This window comes from Tachypleus tridentatus, chromosome 2, assembly GCF_004210375.1.
Source record: "Tachypleus tridentatus isolate NWPU-2018 chromosome 2, ASM421037v1, whole genome shotgun sequence".
NCBI lineage: Eukaryota > Metazoa > Arthropoda > Merostomata > Xiphosura > Limulidae > Tachypleus > Tachypleus tridentatus.
Genome location: NC_134826.1, coordinates 50,834,113 through 50,855,588, shown reverse-complemented (window position 1 = coordinate 50,855,588; position 21,476 = coordinate 50,834,113). Strand labels below are relative to the sequence as shown.

The 21,476-nt window shown below is 34.8% G+C and overlaps 1 protein-coding gene across 1 annotated transcript in view; it reads right to left on the bottom strand.

Moving 5' to 3' along the window:
- Positions 1–16,739, bottom strand: part of LOC143243778 (GTPase-activating Rap/Ran-GAP domain-like protein 3) — a 157,490-nt gene extending 140,751 nt beyond the window's left edge. The window contains exons 1-2 of the mRNA XM_076487418.1: positions 16,601–16,739; positions 1,104–1,307 (exon numbers count right to left, since the gene is read on the bottom strand). Coding sequence (XP_076343533.1) covers positions 1,104–1,273 — 170 coding nt within the window. The 5' untranslated portion in view covers positions 1,274–1,307; positions 16,601–16,739. The remainder of the gene's footprint in view (positions 1–1,103; positions 1,308–16,600) is intronic.
- Between the last annotated feature and the right edge of the window lie 4,737 nt (positions 16,740–21,476).

Here is a 21,476-nt window from a genome sequence, read left to right as displayed (position 1 = left end):
CTGTTGTGAAGTAAAGAAAATATTGATACACAGAAATATTATATGATTTATAGGTGTGTGTGTTTTTTTATAGTAAAGCCACATCGGGCTATCTGCTGAGCCCATCGAGGGGAATCCAACCCCTGATTTTAGCGTCGTAAATCCGTAGACTTACCGCTGTACTAGCGGGGGCATTTATAATAGTTGCGTTCAATAAAAAACAAAGCTGAAATAGCTTGTCAGAATAATAAATATCTATTTATATTTAATGCTGTTAAAACCGAAATCTACGTTGCCCCAGATGGAGGCACGGGTCTTAATATTTGTACATAGACCTCATATGTATAAAATCTACATTTTTGCTTTCTTACGGGGAAGAAAAATAATATTGGTTTTGGTTGTTTCAAAAGGCTTGCGTAAAGCTCCACGTAGAGTTTTCTATGCATGCGCAATCCCGTTCCTAGTTTTGGGACAAGAAACAGAGAGCAGGCAGCTAGCCAATACTGTCCGCTACCAGGTCTTTGACCAAATAATGCGATTTGAACGTTACTATTATTACATACCCTAGTGGTATAATTGCATATCTGCATACTTACAACTCTATAATCCGGGTTTCGATATCCGTGGTGGGCAGAGCACAGATAGCCCATTTTGTAGCTTTGTGCTTAGTTACAAACAAACAAATCTATGGCTTAAAAATACGGTGCGTGTTTTTGCAGCAACCGTTTACGTAAATAGATTAACTTTAACGGTAACTAAACGAATAACCAACCGAAATGACACAAATATGTTCTCGACGAGGTATCTCCAATCCTTACCCATAAAGATAAAGTTCGGGGTTAGAGCTTTGCAGCGAACATACAACAGATAGCTTACTGTGTAGCTTTGCATTAAAAAAGGCCCCTAGTGTCACAGCGGTATGTCCACGAACTTACAACGCTAGAAACCGAGTTTCGATACTCATGGTGGGCAGAGCACAGATAGCCCTTTGTGTAGCTTTGTGCTTAACTACAAACAAACGAACAATGCGTTAAAACAAGAAACAAAAACAACTGAGATAAACAAAGGAAACGATAAATAACATAACATTTAAGCTTCTACGGATATCTGTTAAAATATCTTACTTTTTCACATTAGAAATTTCAAACTCTCCATCTTCTGAGTCGACGCTAATAGAGATAGGCCATGTAGTCTGTAACAAAGATTCCCAGATAAGGGACCCCCAGCTGCAACTGAAGTCGTATGTATGTTCTGAGCGTGTCAACCTTTTCCGTCTGACCTGTCTGGTGTTCATGATGACCGTCGTTGCTTACAGTACGGCCATTTTCCTAGATTACAGGGAATCAGGAATTAAACAGTCAATTTCTACTTTACCCACTCGTCTCTCTCTCTGTTTACATAATCACAAATGTCGTTTGTTTTTTTAACAGTTTCAAATAAAACATTATAACGTTATTCATAGCCATCTGGCTCGATATTAACAATCTCTGCTTTCTTCAAGCTATATTGTAGCAAGGAAAAGGAAGAAAGTAGCTGAGCCAAATCATGTTATTCAATATATCAAATTATGTTATTTACTTGACAACATTATGTTATCCAAATAGACCAAATCATGTTACTCAATGGATCAAATTATGTTATTCACTTGACAACATTATGTTATCCAAACAGATCAAATGATGTTACTCATTGTATCAAATTACGTTATTCACTTGACAACATTATGCTATCCAAATAGACCAAATCATGTTACTCAATAGATCAAATTATGTTATTTACTTGACAACATTATGCTATCCAAATAGACCAAATCATGTCACTCAATGTATCAAATTATGTTATTCACTTGACATCATTATGTTATCCAAACAGTTCAAATCATGTCATCCATTGAATCAAATTATATTAACCACTTGACCAAATTATGGCTCATAAAGTATCACATATATTTCATCATTAAGGAAGGACATGTATTGACACGCCCACCTATAAATTATATAAAAACCCAATTAATGGCCTAAAATTTCTCCTTCATTTTATAGTCAGATTGTTATTAGTTTCGCCAGTATCTGAAGGTTTAGTATGTAGTTAACCCTTAAAGGGTACACATCATCAACTGATGCAGCTACCTACAACGTACCGCTGTTTAAGGGTTAAAAACAGTCAAGAGTTGTGTTCCAACTGTGATACAATACGAAGCTGTGTTTTTATTTCATACCCTTTCCACCAATTACTAAATTGGTCAGTATTACTGACATACCTTTCAATTATTAAAATTCTTTTCTGAATATTTTCTTTGTAAGTAGAATATATTCTTCCAATGTTTCTACGCCCCCCCCCCGCTAGCACAACGCTAAGTCTACAGATTTACAATGCTAAAATCAGAGGTTCGATTCCCATCGATGGGCTCAGCAAATAGCCCGAAGTGGCTTTGCTATAAGAAAAACTCATACACACACGTTTCTGTGTAGCTGACGATATTTTCAATTTCCTATGTAACGGTGCAGACAACATTCAGGAGTTACCTAACTTTTCTGCGCTAGCACTTGTTACGTCACATACCCGACAGTTTAGTTATTAACACAAACGCCTGGATTTTGTTTCGAATAGCGACTAAAGATCTTTTTCGTACCTCATTCCATATATTGTCACGGGACAATCATTCCAACAAGTAGTTTGGTACACCTATCTTCTCCACCACCCATTTCAGGTGTTTTGTGATTCCTTTATATTTTATCCGGAACAAGACACTTCGGATCAAGTTTCTCTCCACAGTTTCACAATCGCAACGCGAAATGTAGGGAGAGTTGTTTTTTTAATTTAGTTATTTTCTCTAGTCTCCTCAAGCCTCGCTAAACAGACTAACAACAACAAGGATAATAAACAGCTATAGATAAACAGAAGTAGATAATATAGCCAGGTATAAGAAGCGGACAAAAACGGAATGGATCATTCCGTATAAATATCGAACCATCAGTGTACGTTGTCAATGTTGTGAAGTTTGAATTTACAGAGAAATGTAGGGGAGGAAAGATTCTAAAACGATTTTATCGATGACTTATAGACCTGCAGGCAGCTTTAGCAGACATTAAGGACTTAACTACATATTTGTTTGCTTTTTATAAAAAAAACACGCGAATCGATTCGCTTTATGCGATGAAAGTAACGACGAATTTTGAAATCAAAAAAGCGAATCAATTGATATTGATTTGAAGGCATGAAAATCCCACGAAACCTGATTTAATGAAGATAAAAGACGTTTAAAATTATTTTTTTAAAAAGTTATATTTCAGATAGGAAAGTAAGCAAATACATCAGCATCTATACACAAAAAAGGTTAATTAGTACTATTTAAGTTGGCTAATATTCTTGTGTGTCGCCACACATATGAGGTTGCCACCTATACTGATATGGTGCTACAGGCAAACTGCTGACCGTTTGGCGGCATAATACCACCCGAGGTATTCAACCATGCAGTGAAAGTTGACTATGGTCGAGAAAGAAAATTCTTCGACCCAAAGTAGGTCATTGTTATAAGTTGGACATACTTACTCGTAACATTAACAAAATAATAAGGAATGATTTGACGTTGGCAAAAGCTCAAAATTAAAGAAAAAAAATCACCACCTGTTGAGAAATTCACAGTTGTTTTCACGAACCAATATTCAAAGAAATTGAAATTTTATTAAATCATGTTCCTGTCCAATATTTCGAGACCCGACATGGCCAGATGGTTAAGACGCTCTACTTGCAATCTGAGGGTCACGGGTTCGAACCCCCATCACACCAACCATGCTCAAGCTCAAAATTAAAGAAAAAAATCACCACCTGTTGAGAAATTCACAGTTGTTTTCACGAACCAATATTCAAAGAAATTGAAATTTTATTAAATCATGTTCCTGTCCAATATTTCGAGACCCGACATGGCCAGATGGTTAAAACGCTCTACTTGCAATCTGAGGGTCACGGGTTCGAATCCCCCATCACACCAACCATGCTCACCCTTTTAGGCGTGGAGACGTTATTTCTGATGGTCAATTGCTACACGAGGACTGTCTGGGCTAGCCATCCCTAATTTAGCAGTGTAAGTCTAGAGGAAGGCAGTTAGTCATCACCACCCACCGCCAACTCTTGGGCTACAATTTTATCAACGACTAGTGGGATTGATCGTCGCATATAACGCCCCCACGGCTGAAAGGGTGAGCATGTTTAGTGTAACGGGGATTCGAGCCCGCGACCCTCGGATTACAAGTTGAGTGCCATGCTGGGCCTGTTATAGACGGTAGACATATAGGGTTGAATTTTTCATAAATCCCTTAAATATATATATATATATATTGCAAATACGTATATAATATGATTTTTACATATATATATATTGCGAATACTTTCACCAGTTATTTTTATCTTAATGTCAGTATAAAACTTGATAAGGCTTAATCAATAAGCAACTCGAGATGTCTGTCGTTGGTGCAATTAGATATAACAACGTTAATTTCGGAATTTCTTAAGTGTTTTCTTCGGTATAAATGTACATTGTATCTTTTGATTATGGAAAAAAATTGTGTTCATATAAATAAATCCACTTAGACCTAATTACTATTAACGTGTTCTGTTGCGAATTACGTGATGTTTCCATGGTCTTTTGGAGGCACACATAGTTACCATGGTCTGTTGTGAGCCATATAACATTGTGATAGAGCTACATATTGTTACCACAGTCTGTTGTGAGCTACTAAATGTTATAATAGTATTATGTTAGCTAGTATTAAAGTGGCATAGAATTAGCATGTAACAAGTATAACAGTTATATATTTTTGTACCAGTAACAAGACGTATCTACTTCTAAGAAATATCATATTGGAAACTCTGGACTCCTCGTTGAGTGTCTGTAGTCTTGAAATTTGACCATAAACTTTGTAGTTGTTCGACGCTTTAAAGCCAAACTGAAGCACGCGAGACTGGCCCATCTGTAATGGTTTCATAGATAACTGAGTTTTGTTTTTCGAAATCCTTAAGTTTGACAGTTTTAGTAATGACTTTATCTGTCACCGAGATTATAGATTGTGTCGTTGTGAAACATTATACCTTCCGTTGTTAAGTTTCTTATTTCATAATGTTTCCAGGCTACCTTTAGTCAAAAGTGGGAAAGCTCATAGGTTTAAACCATATAACGTTTTACGTTCATAACAGACTACAGAAAGACATCTTGATTAATAGATGCATTTATAGATACGTCAGTATAAAAGTATAGACAAATACAAATCCATGTAACGATATTAATAGATAGAACTCCATGTAACAGTATCAAGAGATACAAGTCCGCGTAACAGCATTAACAGATACACGTCTCTATAACAGTTTTGACAGATACAAGTCCATGTAAATGTATCGATAGACAAATATCTGGTAACAGTATTAACAGATACAGCCCCGGCATGGCCAGGTGGGTTAAGGAGTTCGACTCGTAATCTGAGGGTCGCGGGTTCGAATCCCAGTCACACCAAATATGCTCGCCCCTTTCAGCCATGGGGGCGTTATAATGTGACGGTCAATCCTGCTATTCGTTGGTAAAAGAGTAGTTCAAGAGTTGGCGGTGGGTGATGATGACTAGCTGTCTTCACTCTAGTCTTACACTGCTAAATTATCGACGGCTAGCGCAGATAGCCCTCGTGTAGATTTGCGCGAAATTAAAAAAAAACGATTTACAGATACACACTTGCTAACAATATTAAAGATCTGGGTAACACCATTGGTTGTTTAGATACACAAGTTTAGACAGCAGAGGTTTGTAATAAAATAAGGAACTCTTATTTCCTGCTTCGTTCAGCTATATCTAATATAAATATATTTTATATGTTTTATACTTGTAGCAGTATTTTAATATCACTAAACCTTATAATCGTCAAAAAGAAACAAAACTTGGTATATAATTCACGTTTGAGCAACGTATAAAAATACACGAAAGAAAACTAGGTTCGTGCTATATAAAAAGTTTCCTAAAAGCTTTTATGTCCGTTATTATATCTAAATCGTTGAGAGCAGCCCGGATGTTTAACTAGAAATTAAGGTTTCATGTATTTCTTTAAAAAACTCAAATGCCTGGTGGTGATTTTACAAAGTGTGGTTCTATTTTGTGTTCTTTACGAAAAGTTAAAGCTATTTTAAGAGATGGAATTCATAATGAACATTCATCGAGTGTTGTAAATAAAAACGTCAGTATTTCAAATCTTATTTTGTGACTAATAAAAAAATGTAAATGGAAATTTCCAAGACAATTTTTAGTTTTTTTAAAACACAAAATACTTGAAACTACCATTGTTCGCTACGGTGGCCTTGACAACATATGATACTAACAATAAGTATCACTTGTTTATGTACGGATAGTCTGTTGGATTTTAAAGAACCACAAATCTGCTGTATCCACCCTCGGGAATCTAACCCCAGATTTTAGCATTGTAAGTCCGTAGCGTTAATTCTGTTCCACAACAAATCTTTATATTTACTTACTTAAAATAATTTTAGTAGGTTCGTCTAAACAATTTAAAACGACACTTTTGTAAAACATCCATATATACAATTAAAAGTAATAAATCGTAAAACCATTACACAATAAACAGTCGTTAAAACAGGAGCTTGCCCTAGAAACTGTTAAGGTTTGATGTACTTCTTACAAAATTAAAATGTCGGGTTGTGGTTCCAGAAAATGAGAGTGAATGTTCTCCAGAAGAGTGCGTCATTTCCCACTGTTTCTTGATGTACTGTAATCAAGCTAGATAGAAAGTCCTTTAGAGGATTGTGGGAAAAAATCGATTACAGAAGTGTCTTTCCCAGCTGTTGATCGCAGTGCAACCATCATTATGATATAATAAACTTTTGGTCGCATCACTAGTTCCCAAACACGACGGGTTGCTATATTAAATAAACCGTGGCTCTTTAAGAAATGTTCTTAACAAAATTACTTGCTCAAGCGCTTGCAGGAGAAATATGGTTATGTTTTAGCTTAATTTAAGAAGCGTGGTGTAGCAAATAACAATAACATCTCTTTGGTGTTTATAGTAACACCAGCAGCAAACTTTATTAAAATGGTCTGATAGGACGAATCCTATAACACACAGTTTTGTTATTTACTACATGTAACTTTACAAAGTTTAAAACATGTTTCCTCTCTTTCTTTTCAATAGAATAGAGGCTTAGTTCTAAGTTTACAGACTTACTACGTCAAAAATTGGGGTTCGATACCTGGATAGAGCATAAATATAGTGTCAACTGTGTTCTCAGCAATAATTACAACCAAACACTTAATACGTGAATTATATTGTTAGTTTTTATTGTTGTTCCTAGTTTCTTATTTAACGACATGTATACTCTATTGTAATAACGATAGGGCTAGGAGACGCAGTCCTGTAACTTCTAGACAAAATACCCTCCAACTAAGGGAAACACGTTATTCGTTAATCGTGCCCTTGAGTTGTTCTAATACTTCGTCTATATATGCATATGTGCGTACTTCCTTATATAATACTCTAATCATTAATGTTGTCTAATTCTTGAACAATTAGGCCTGGTATAACCAGATGGTTAGGGCGCTTGATTTGTAATCTGATGGTCTCGGGTTCGAATCCCCGTCACACCAAGCATGCTCACTCTTTCAGTCGTGGGGGCGTTAGAATGTCACGGTCAATCCCACTATTCGTTATTAAAATAGTAGCCCAAGAGTTTGCGGTGGGTGGTGATGACTAGCTGCATTCCTTGTAATCTTACACTGCTAAATTAGGGACGACTAGCGCAGATAGCTCTCGAGTGGCTTTGCGCAAAATTCAAAACAAACAACCAAATATGAAGTTTAAGCCAATACGTCATAAAATTGTGCTATCTTCATAAATTATAGAATAAATCAAATAAAAGAAAAGCATATATTTATAGTACGTAGTAGGGTGGGCGTAGTTATGATTAGTTTGCCCAGTTTGTCTCCTTTTGACTCCAAAGCGCGCTCCATACATTAAAGCTATGGGTGCGTTATAAGTGAAACGTTCAAATCCGATTATTCAAGATGACAATAATAGCTAAAAAAAAAATTATCTTTAGTCAATCAGTTTTAAATTAGAGACGGTTATATGAAGCTAACTCTTAGATAGTTTTTCACGATTCTTCTATAACAAACGTACATCCATCAATGTGAAGAAAACGGTATCTGTTCACTGTTTGAATATTTAAAAATTATAATAATCCAAAGTTTCAGAAATATGTAAGCTGAAAGTCATTAGAGCTTTGTTATTGTACATTAGTTTTTTCCTCCATTGGCAAAAATAAAAAAAAAGAAAATGAAAGAGAATATTCTGATAGTTTGATTTTTTTCCGGCAGTCTTCAAATGACTGCACAAGAGAAAAGAAAAGTACTCCTATCAAGTGTCTGACTCAAAGAAAGAACTCCAGTAGATTCTCAAATCTCTCCCTCGGCTACACGTAGTTTCTGCAGACACTTGCCTCGTGGAATCTCTGTATTTCTAAACATTTGAGCGACTCAAGTATCTAGTTCGACGCGCCCTCGTTATTTGTCATTTTGTACGTAGCTCCTGAAAAGACATTAAGCAGATTTTAAGGATTGTTTTCCTGCATCTTAAAACTTCCATTCATATGTTCGTTTTATATTTACTATGTAGGACTTTCAGTAAGGATACGTTAAACGAACGGAGGTTTCTGTAACCGAACTGAAATTATTAGATATCCGAGAAACAAACAAACAAACAAAACCGAAAAGCATAAACGTTTATTTCAAAGAAAACAAGTTCGCAGCGACTCAGCGGTAAGCTGGAAGAATTTTACACACAGTTAGAGGTTTGACGTCCAACATAAATCAAGGAAAAAACTTTCATTAGTTTTGAATTTCGCGCAAAGTTACACGAGGGCTAGCTGCACTAGCCGTCCTTAATTTAAAAATTTGAGACTAGAGAGTCGTCACCACTCACCGACAACTCTTGGGTTACTCTGCTATCAACGAATAGTGGGATCGTAACGCCCCTACTACTGAAGGGACGAACATGTTTGATGCAATGGGGATTCGAACTCACGACCCTCCGATTACGAGTCGAGCACTCTAACCATCTGGCCATGCCGGGTGCGACGCAAAGTTGCGCTAGAGATTCTTGTAAATTACTGTTTTTAAGTCTGAGCTTAAGGATTAGAGAAGAGCAGCTAATAAGAAGCGCCAACCGCCAACTCCTGGACTACTTTAATCAAATAGCGTGCTTTGACAGCCTCTTCTATAGCACACGCTCGTTTCAGCGCAGAGTATGATTTATTTCATGTAATCTCCCCTCCCCAAAAAAAGGATAGCAAAGTATAAATTAAATTGTTCAGTAGCGAAGGTCTATATAATAAGATTCATTGTTTGTGTCACACCGATGTCTATATGGTACCAAGTGAATCGCCTAGGAGCTAAGGTTTATACAAATATTAAGCGTTTCATTCACCCCCTTAGTAGTTCAAGCATTAAGTGTGGACCAAAGACGGGTTTGCTGGTATGTATACAGAAAATAATGTAAACAGCTGTTCACATAATTGTTTTTATATTCATTGTTCGCAACTGCTTGAATCATATGTTAGAGATTATTAACTCATCTTGCATCTGTAAGAAAAGTTGAGTCAAGTAAAAACTTCAGTTGTTCTTGTAATTAATTATGGTAAGACTGTGAAGACAGGAGATAACAAACTTTAGAATATTTAGTTTTATATAGTTTCGTTTTCTTTTAATATATAAAATTCTTGACGGAATTCTTTCCCTTTTATATTCGCTGTCAAGTAATATTTTGTGACTCCACAAAAAGGCCCAGCATGGCCAGGCGGTTAAGGCATTCGAATCCCTGTCACACCAAACATGCTCGCCCATTCAGCCGTGGGGACGTTCTAATGTAACGGCCGATCCCACTATTCGTCGGTAATAGAGTTGGCGATGGGCGATAATGATTAACTGCTTTCTATCTAGTCTTACACTACTAAATTAGGGATCTTAAAACTTCCATACTGAAGTTTAATGTTACTTGTTAAAGTACTAATAGCGGGATTGACAGTCAATTATGACGGCTGGAAGGGCGAGCATTTTTGATGTGACGGGAATTCGAATCCGCGACTCTTGGATTACGAGTCGAGTGCCTTAACAACCTGGCCATGCCGGGTCCGCTTTAAGTGATTTAAATGTGTGTTTAGGAACGTTTGTTCGTTTGTAATTAAGAACAACACAAGGGCTATCTGTGCTCTGCCCATCACGAGTATCGAAAGCCGATTTTTAGTGTTGTAAATCTGAAGACATACCAGCGGTGGGGGCAAGTGTGTTTAGAAAAACTTCCCTGACTAATATGCCTTGTGAAATGAGATGCGTTTGAGACCGACTGAAGAAACCAGAATATACACATGCGCAGTGCTAAACTGCTTGAGGCCAAAATACAGACTTATTGTATACACAAAATACAGACTTATTATATACACAAAATACAGACTTACTACATACACAAAATACAGACTTATTATATACACAAAATACAGACTTATTATATACACAAAATACAGACTTATTATATACACAAAATACAGACTTACTATATACACAAAATACAGACTTACTATATACACAAAATACAGACTTACTACATACACAAAATACAGACGTACTATATACACAAAATACAGACTTACTACATACACAAAATACAGACGTACTATATACATAAAATACAGACTTATTATATACACAAAATACAGACTTATTATATACATAAAATACAGACTTATTATATACACAAAATACAGACTTATTATATACATAAAATACAGACTTACTACATACACAAAATACAGACTTATTGTATACACAAAATACAGACTTATTATATACACAAAATACAGACTTACTACATACACAAAATACAGACTTACTATATACACAAAATACAGACTTACTACATACACAAAATACAGACGTACTATATACACAAAATACAGACTTATTATATACATAAAATACAGACTTATTATATACACAAAATACAGACTTATTATATACATAAAATACAGACTTACTACATACACAAAATACAGACTTACTATATACACAAAATCTGGACTTATACACAAAATACAGGACTTACTATATACACAAAATACAGACTTATATATACACAAAATACTGGACGTACTATATACATAAAATACAGACTTATTATATACACAAAATACTGGACTTATTATATACACAAAATACAGGTTATACATACACAAAATCTGGACTTACTATATACACAAAATACAGACTTACTACATACACAAAATACAGACTTACTATATACACAAAATACAGACTTACTACATACACAAAATACAGACTTACTATATACACAAAATACTGGACTTACTATATACACAAAATACTGGACTTACTATATACACAAAATACAGACTTACTACATACACAAAATACTGGACTTACTATATACACAAAATACAGACTTACTACATACACAAAATACAGACGTACTATATACACAAAATACAGACTTACTATATACACAAAATACAGACTTACTATATACACAAAATACAGACTTACTACATACACAAAATACAGACTTACTATATACACAAAATACAGACTTACTACATACACAAAATACAGACGTACTATATACACAAAATACAGACGTACTATATACACAAAATACAGACTTATTATATACATAAAATACAGACTTATTATATACATAAAATACAGACTTATTATATACATAAAATACAGACTTACTATATACACAAAATACAGACTTATTATATACACAAAATACAGACTTACTATATACACAAAATACAGACTTATTATATACACAAAATACAGACTTACTATATACACAAAATACAGACTTATTATATACACAAAATACAGACTTACTACATACACAAAATACAGACTTACTATATACACAAAATACAGACTTACTACATACACAAAATACAGACTTACTATATACACAAAATGCGCCTTGATTATGATAACTTTTTCATTCCTTTCCTCAAATGGCATCAAAAAGAAAAGTTCTCTTGCAGTAAGCTTTAAGGCTTATAACGCTAAAAGTCTGGGGTTCGATAACCGCAGCAACACACTCAGTTTGTAGTCGGTTTCGCATGTGGTACTCTGAAACGTTATGCATATAAAGAAGTGTTTTGGGAAACACGATATTACAATTCTTTAAGACAAAATTCAAGGAGGGAGTTTCAGAGCTACTTCACTCCCCACCAACCCCTAGTAGTGTAGATACACTTGTTATAACTTTTATAAAAACAAATTTTTTCACGCAACCAAGATATTAAACCCTGTGATAGAGGGCGCTAAATTTCCTGCTGAAGCAACAAGCGTTTAAACAGTTTATTTCCAAACTATAGTTACAGACCCAGTGATATGTTTTAGATTGACACAAATCTAACTTCAAATTAGTAAATTATTGTGTATTATTATTGTAATGCGCCCGCAGTAGTCGCAGGTTAATCAAAAAAGATAAAAATAGTTGTTACCAAAAGAGTGTCCTATTCTGGTGTGTTTTTTTAAATTACAGACTCATTTATTTGATTAAGCCTACAATTTAAATATATATTTCTTATATTCCGTATGTGTGTGTATATATATATATATATATAATACCTAGTTAGAAAGGGCATTAAATAAATTATAAATATTGTTACCACAAAATATATAGCGTTTAAAAAGACATTCTTATTTACGTGTGGTGACTCCATTATATGAAATAAAATGGCTGCCGTACAGAAGGAAACTTTTGTTTTTTTATGTGAAAACTGTAAGAATGTGATGCTAGCCACGTGGGCTATATAATGGCTCTTTAAAAAAAAAAAAAATGCTTCCGGTTGCACATGTAAACCCATTAGGTTACGAGCGATTCATCAACGTGAGGTGCTTATGCGAGATTGTCCTTTCGTTTCCTGGCTGACCGTCGGTTGCACGAAACGTCTAGATTCTTGCTCCGTACACGTAAATATTTAACGACTAAAAACGCGGTTCGTTGATTAAAACCTTCTCAGAAATTCGGAATAACAAAGTTGTACGTTTATCTGAAAGGTTTATAATCCACTTGGGCAAAATGAAGAAATCTTACGCTATAGTCAGCTTTTGCTTAAGATGTAATTTCGATATATCTTCTGAAACCCTTCATAAATATAAATAAATAAATGAAACACCAGGGATATTTACGCTAGCTCTGTTGGTTCAATGTAATTTCTTTCAGCTTTTGTAAGATTGATATACTGTAAATTGTAGCCTAAAAGTAGAACAAAATATAATCCAAAATAGTATGTTTGTTACTTTTAATTACGCAAGCCAGCAAACTAAAACTTCAGAAAGTAATATTAGCTTTAGTAATAAGTTTTCCATAATTCATCTAAGCAAATTTCGAAGATAATAATATTTGTAATTCTATCACTTAAAGAGTTATTTGTTTTTGTTTTGGTAAAAATCGGGAAGAAATATTTTTCACAAATATAACAGAATACGTTTGGATCATTTACACAACATCCTATTGCTGTAGCGATGAATCATTAATATTGAAAATAAAAATATATTGTCAAAGTGCACGCACCAAGAATCGTTATCTAGAAGTGGCACATCATGCAATCTATTAGCTTTTTATATACTAGCGGTATATTTGTGATGGGTTCTAGAACGATCGAGGAGACTCTCATGTCGCGATTGGTCTAGGGAAATCTATAGCCAGTGGTTGTCAACATTTTTAAGCATAACAAAATGTGACCCGATTTCAACGAAAATGATTCCCTTTTGTGAATATTATGATAGAGAAAAATGGATATCATTTTCGAATCCAGTCAACCATAAGAGATGTAAAAATTTTAAGGGCAATAAAAGCCATTACAGGCCTATGTTATTTTTAGTACACCTAGTAATAGTGATATAATGACAAATATGGAATTGTTTACATATTTGAGCTGTAAAATGATATTTTAATAAACCGTATATTATTTTTAAAAAATCAAACTTGACTTTCACTTAATGGAATGAGTTTAATTTACTTACATTCCTTCTTGTGTACGTATAGCAACTAATATGTTAAGATAGAAACCTAACATATCAAAGGATATTTAGTTGTGTACAGAATTACACCTTCTACCTAAATTATAAAAACAGAAAATGAAAAAAGTCAACTGTAGTTCTATTATTTATAATACACTCTGTGTTCGTACTACTTACCTAAATTTATTATAAAGGTATTGAGAGGCCCGGCATGGTTAAGGCACTCGAGTCGTAATCTGAGGGTCATGGGTTCGAATTTCCGTCACACCAAACATGCTCGCCCCTTCAGCCGTGGGGCGTTATAATGTGCGGTAAATCTCACTATTCGTTGATAACAGAATAACCCAAGCTACCTTTTCTCTGGTCTTACACTGCTACATTGGGGATGGCTAGCGCAGATAGTCCTTGTGTAGCTTTGGGCGAAATTCGAAAACAAAGAAAGCGTAAGTATTGAGGCTACACATAGTGGGTGACACTTACCGAAGCTATTTACGTAGAGAGTAATTATGTATCGATTCTATGTTTAACTTGTGTATTCGAATCACTTTTAAAGTGAGACGAATCTTAGCTGTAAAAACAACAGAAAGAAAGAAAATTATTTAGCATTTTAGAAGGTAGGTACGTCCTTTTGATAGGTTTGTGTTTTGACAGTTTTGTGTACAGCTTAAAATAAGTTGTTTGTTAATCATTCAGAACTCCACAAATTTTAACACGCTTCATACAATCTTAAATAAATGGTTTTATTTACTTTGTGGTATTTATTTTTTTAATCTAAAAGGCATCTTATACTATAAATGGATCGAACAGCTAGGAAAGAGACCCCAAGTTCCAGATCAGAACTAGTGTAATCATTTAGTAGCACCCGCTGTCTAGGCATTACTCTGAACCAGACAGCAGAATCAATTATTACTGTATATAATATACAGTATAGATATATAAAATATATCTATATTTATATAGATTTATATATATATTTAAATACTGTATAGACAGCCTCACGCCCCTCCTCCTCCTCCAATAAAACAGCAGTGTGTTTTCGGACGTACAATGATAGAAACTGGGTTTCGATACCACTGGTAGGCAGAGCACAAATAAATCATTGTGTTGATTCGTACTTAAGTTCCAAACACACAAGATAGCCTCACTGTGCATCTTTGTGTAAAATGAGCAGACAGAAATCAACCAATAACCCAACTCTTGCTTATATGATACTGGAAAAACGTTTTTATTACGCAATGTGCAACCCTCCAACTTCGCGGAATTTTTATCCTGTGTGCATGTGGACTTGCAATAGGGGTCACAATTTTTTGTTTCGCCTCCCGTTTCCCGTTACGGAAAAATTTATTTTTCTACATTCTCAGAGTGCATATATGATGTCATGAATACGTCTCACGCGGAGCTAATGCAATGAATCACGGAAAATCGGCTAGAATAGATTATATGTGATTATCCAAAAACAATAAATCCATATCAGCCTACGGAAATTGTAACTCTTTCAAATAGCGAAGATTATTCAGACAAATGTGGATTAAACGAGATTATTCGAAACTAACAAACCCATATAAGATGACAGGAATCTTAACTCTTCCAGACGACACAGATCATTCATATCAATATAGATTAAATGTAATTATCCCATACGTAGAGAATTCATACTTGAGACGTGGTACCAAACGAAACTTCTACTACAATTCACAATATTAACGATTTCGCCTTGATAGTAACAATATTTCATTGAATTGGCGCAAAGTTATCTCGTGGTCTGAATTAGCACTCAAATTCACAATACTTATCTCTAAGATAAAGGTGACAAGAGCGCCATCTCTCATCATCTTGGAAATAGCGGGCTATTTTATCAATACGAACAAACATTATGGATAACACGTTTCAGACTGTCTCCTGTCTCTTCACTGAGATACGTAAGTCAAAAAGCGACATCTAGAGTGCAATAACACTCACACTGACTTCAACAAATAGACCTCTAGCATTAAAAACTGAAACTCCTAAAATAGCTAGTAGACAAATACACAACAGAAGCGAATCATTTAGTTGTAACTTGCCTCTTAGATTCTTGGTGCTGTTATCAGTATTACAATAAACAGCGCTAACACTCAAAGTCAAGAAAATAATTACATATAGGTTTAACGTCGATCAATATTTCGAAGTTTTTAAAAGAAATCACACACACTTAACCCTACTTGCTATTAAAATATAATATCGTTTACACGTAGATGCTTATAAACATCACTGAAAAGTCTTTATTGCTGGTATACAGCAAAACTTCTGATTAAAGCTCTGAAGTGTTTATCACAGAAATTGGTATTCGTAAACCCCAAAGAGCTACAACTGACAGAAACGGATCAACAAAAATATCTGATTTTGACGTTTATAAAAAAAAATCTTATTATAAGAGTATCACGCATTTAAATAGAGTTCGTATAAAACTGAATGACTTCATTTCATCTGTGTTTTGATAAGAGAACTTTGGAAAGATTAGCATTAATCAAATACACAACGCTATAAACACCATACACATACCTATTTCAATAACTATTTTCAGGTGGTATCGAGATCTAAGAGGTCTCTGTATTCCAACGCTCGCCTTGATTCAACGTTTCCCAAGTGAGTTAAAGATGGATATCTCTGCCCATGGTCTCATCCAAGACATCCGAAACATTGTAACAAGCATCTTTAACGATACGGGAATGCGCACGACCGTGTGCTGTTGCAAGGAGTTAAGAGACAGGGGCGTGGTCTGCAATAGCCTATCAGACAAAAGTTACGATTTACACACAGATAAAACGAGTGTAATAGTATTCATCTCACAAACATTCCCTAAGGGGTAACACGTAATAATATCTCTCTAAGTATTATGTTTAGTGCTAACTCCTATCGATTCTTGTACATTTGTAAGTATATGTAACAAGAAAGATGTGGCTATAACGTTATTACATTGAATTGTATGTATTCACAAGTATTTGCAGCAAAGTTGTAACAAAGCAGTAACTTTGTTATAAGATTCTGGATTTTTAGTGATTCGGATAACGTATTGATTTGTGTGCATATTTCTGTGTGATCGAAAGGGTATTAAATGTTTTTAACTATACGGGTTTTAACCTGTGTGTGTCTTTTAACTATACGGGTTTTAACCTGTGTGTGAACTATTAAGTTTATTGATTTTAATTCGTGCGTGAAAAGATCGTGAAACACGTAGAATTATTTCAAGTCTAAGAGCGAAGTGAGCAGATTGGAGATAACAAAAGATATATATAAATTTTTATTCAGGTTAAACAAGCAATGTTCATGTCCCCTTGTCAGTCTGTCAGTAGATAATCGTGTCTAATCGCCGGAACTCGGAGCGTTGGTAGAACAGGTCAAGATCTGATGTAACTTTTCTTTTATTGCATTGCGATACCTCGAAAATTAAATTTTATATCTCATCTGTCCAAAAAAGGTATTTAATCTAAAAAGAAATATTTTACTCGTTATTTTAGAGATAAAAAATAAGTTCAAGAAAAATCGGTCTTTAATGAAGAATTATAAAACAAATTCTTGAAAACGTTATATTTAAGTTATATTTTCAATTACGATTTTATATAAATTTGTTTTTGCCTCCCGCAAAAATCAGGGATTCGATTCCCCTCGGTGGGCTCAGCAGATAGCCTACTGTGGCTTTGCTATAAAAAAAAAACACACATAAATTTGTTCAATAATTCATGGGCTTTTTTTTTTCGTTGAACGTAATTTCTGTCTTGACGTACTAGCTGAGTATCATTAAAGATTTAATTTTAATACAGGTCACGTGGAATTAATGTTAGAAGTTGGTGGACGACAGAACGTTATTAGATATTTTCTTTGCTAGAAACATTTCAAAGTTATTTATTTTTTATTTTAATGTGTTTTGTTTTATTTTGCTGTAAGTAGTGTCTATCAAGACACACGGTAATGTGTCGTGCGGTTGAAACAAACTGCGTGTATTATTAACAGGGGTTATAGTTTAACAATATTCCACTTATAACTCAGACTGTAGTAACCCCAACTGTCACATATCTTCAGTGTATATATTTTTTTTAACTCTTACTTCACGCACAAAATTTCAAGACAAACTATTAAGAAATACCTGATATATAAATAACATCTCCATTTATGATCGAGTTTCTCCTTATTTTTTCACAAGTACGGAAATTTATTTGATATGAAGACATATTCAACTTTTTGGATTTTTTTCCCAAATTTACTACACTGGTATCTCTATAACCTACAATTATGAACTTCACTTGGTGTAAATATAAACCACAAAATTATTCAACAATAACCGCTCAAATGGGACGAAAATTTTTGCTTGAGCCTATGCAAAAAAGTCACGTGAGCTACAGGTGTAATGTTTTCCTTACCCTTTCATCTATGAGTAAAAGTGGACAGTTTAGTTTTTCTCATTCAAATTAAAGATGGTTGATAAAGAGCAGCGAAACTCTAAAGTAAAAGGATATGCAAATCCATATGTATTGACTAGGCCAAGCAAACTAGATTAGCAGTTTCCAGTTCAGGTTTTTCAAAAGAATCATACGAGAGGACGGTTATCATTGATTATTCATTGCCAACTTTTCGGTACAAATATACTAAATTTTATTAAATTATCTTAATTAAATAAATATTAGCGTCATATGATATTACCTTAAGCAATTAGCATAAATAATGATACTTGTTACGGCTGTTCAGATTGCATAAGGTAATGACAAGAAACTGTTAATCTAGATTCCATGGCACTAGTATAAAATACGCTATCAACACTGTTTCAGAGAGGAAAACTACCATCATAAATATTAAAGAATCTAGTTGGCTCTTTAAAATATAAGTCTATTCCGAAAAATACGTTTGCAATCCTTAAGTTAATGTTGGTTACAATCGAGTGTCACTTTCTTACTTGCTGTGATTGGTCGGTGTGTACTGTAAAAACGTCACGATATATAATCAAAAACACTTTAGGTGTGAAAGAAGGTAAGACCAATAGAAGACTGAGCATGTTACTTAAGGAACTAAATCAGAATTGGCATCCAAACTGGTAGCTACAATTATAGCATTGATAGGAATTCAACAACAAATATTAATTCGTTTACTAGATCAGAGGCGTATATGGGAAGGGGCTATAAGAGATTCGGCTCCAGGATCCATAGTCTTGATGAGGGCCCATTGATAATTTTATTCTATGCAAAATGACATGGTATGTAGGGACCAGAAAAGAATTATTAACCCATGGGCTCACACAACCTTAAATCTGCCACTAAGTTAGCTAGACCACGTATTTTGTTTCATGCGCTGTCATGCCTCAAGTTGAACAAATAATACATTGTTCACTATCAAAAGAAAAATCACTTTTGAAAATGTGTTTACTGGATATAGACTTTGATAAATTATCGCTCAATTTACTTTATAGTTATCGCGTTCGGTGGTGAAGGGTATGTTTTCATCCCGTGTGTATTTTTCAGCAACATGTATAAATGTATAAGAAACAGCTAAATCGATTTAAACGAAAGTTGATATACATTTGGACTATGACCCAAGCTACACGTGACTAACTCTGGGAGGTTAACATGGAGAGAGATTCTTTCACACAATTTCTCTTTATAACTCAATGTATCTCAGAACAACTGGTATGGATATTAACACTTTTTTTGATAAGGAGAGAACAACGTTTCGATCTTACTAGGTCATCTTCAGGTTAAGGAAGAGAGAGTTTGCAAGTGACCGTTGCCGGACACATGTCTTGGGGACGAGAATATAAAAGGGTACGATATTGTAAGGAGCGTGGCAGTTGGATGTTAGGTTATTAATTAGTATAGGTATAAACGTATTCCTTTATATTGGTGTAATTTTGTTGTTCTGTCCTTATCAATAAAGTGTTAATACCCATACCAGCCGTTCTGAGATACATTTTTATTTCAAGTGGGTTTCTCGTCATCAAGAAGTACTTCTCTGTAACTCAGTTAAAAATGATCGGATTTTGATGAAAAATGATAGAAGTATATGATATTATCCGTCATTGTCCTGCCGCAAATAGCCCGTGTCCGTTGATAACGACGGACACCACGACACATATTCGTGTTTTTGGGGGGCCGAATATAACGAACGCTGCATGGTGAAGGTGAGCGGCTTTACTGAGCGCGCCCTCTATCATTTCCTGAAGTTGCGCGAGTAATAAATTACGTGAGTGACTAGCGGTAATGAAATCACCTGTTAAACGTTTAAACGACATGAAAGCAACTAAAGCATATATTTTAATATATCTATATATTTATTTCATAACTGATGACCTCACGTGTAGTCAGGGTAACTATTAATTATGATTTGTAAAATTATACACCACGTGCAATCTACCTTGCACTTGATTTCAGACTCGGAGTAAGCGTCAAGTGCTCGTGAATACACAAATTAATAAAAACAAAGAAACTGAAGTACCTGTCTTGTGCTTTCGGTCGTAGATGTACGTTGACAAATTATTCTAGTCTACAAGTTTAGAATCAGTGACGAAGAGATGTCGTTTTGCCCCATCGTTCAAAAACAAAGAATCCAAAACCTGCAGATTCCCAATGTATCAAACCCTATAGAATTTTTTTTCAGAATTTTAGGCTGGTGGGTTAGTGGGCTTATAACATTATATGTGTGTGTGTGTGTGTCAGAGTTTCCAAAATACTAACACAACTTTAAAAAAAAAAAACAGTTTAATCGAAAACAAAGGCTGTGTGTGCTATGCCTACCACGAGCATCCAAACCAGTTGTTTTTTTAGCATTATAAGTCTGCAGGCTTACCGCTGAGGACAAAAAAACCTGGCACTTAATGTGATTTTTAGTAAATTAAGATTAACACTAAAATGTGCATTGAAAAGTAAGTTTATTTTGAACGAAATCGCCACCCAGTGCCTCAGCGGTATGTCTGCGGACTTACAACGCTAAAAAACGGATTTCGATACCCGTGGTTGGCAGAGCACATTGTATAGCTTTGTGCTTAATTCAAAACAACTTGAACAAGATCTCTCTTTGTTGAAAGAGTGCAGGTTGCCCGGCATGGCCAGGTGGGTTAAGGTGTACGACTCGTAATCTGAGTGTCGCGGGTTCGTATCCCCGTCGCACCAAACATGCTCGTCCTTTCAGCCATGGGGATATTATAACGTGACGGTCAATCTCACTATTCGTTGGTAAAAGAGTAGTCTAAGAGTTGGCGGTGGGTGGTGATGACTAGCTGCCTTCCCTCTAATCTTACACTGCTAAATTAGGGACGGCTAGCGCAGATAGCCCTCGGGTAGCTTTGCGTGAAATTCAAAAAACAAAACAAACGAACAAACCAAAGAAAGGGGCCGTTATATGAAGTAATAAACATAATACAAAAGAAAATAATTTATAATGTTTTACACATATT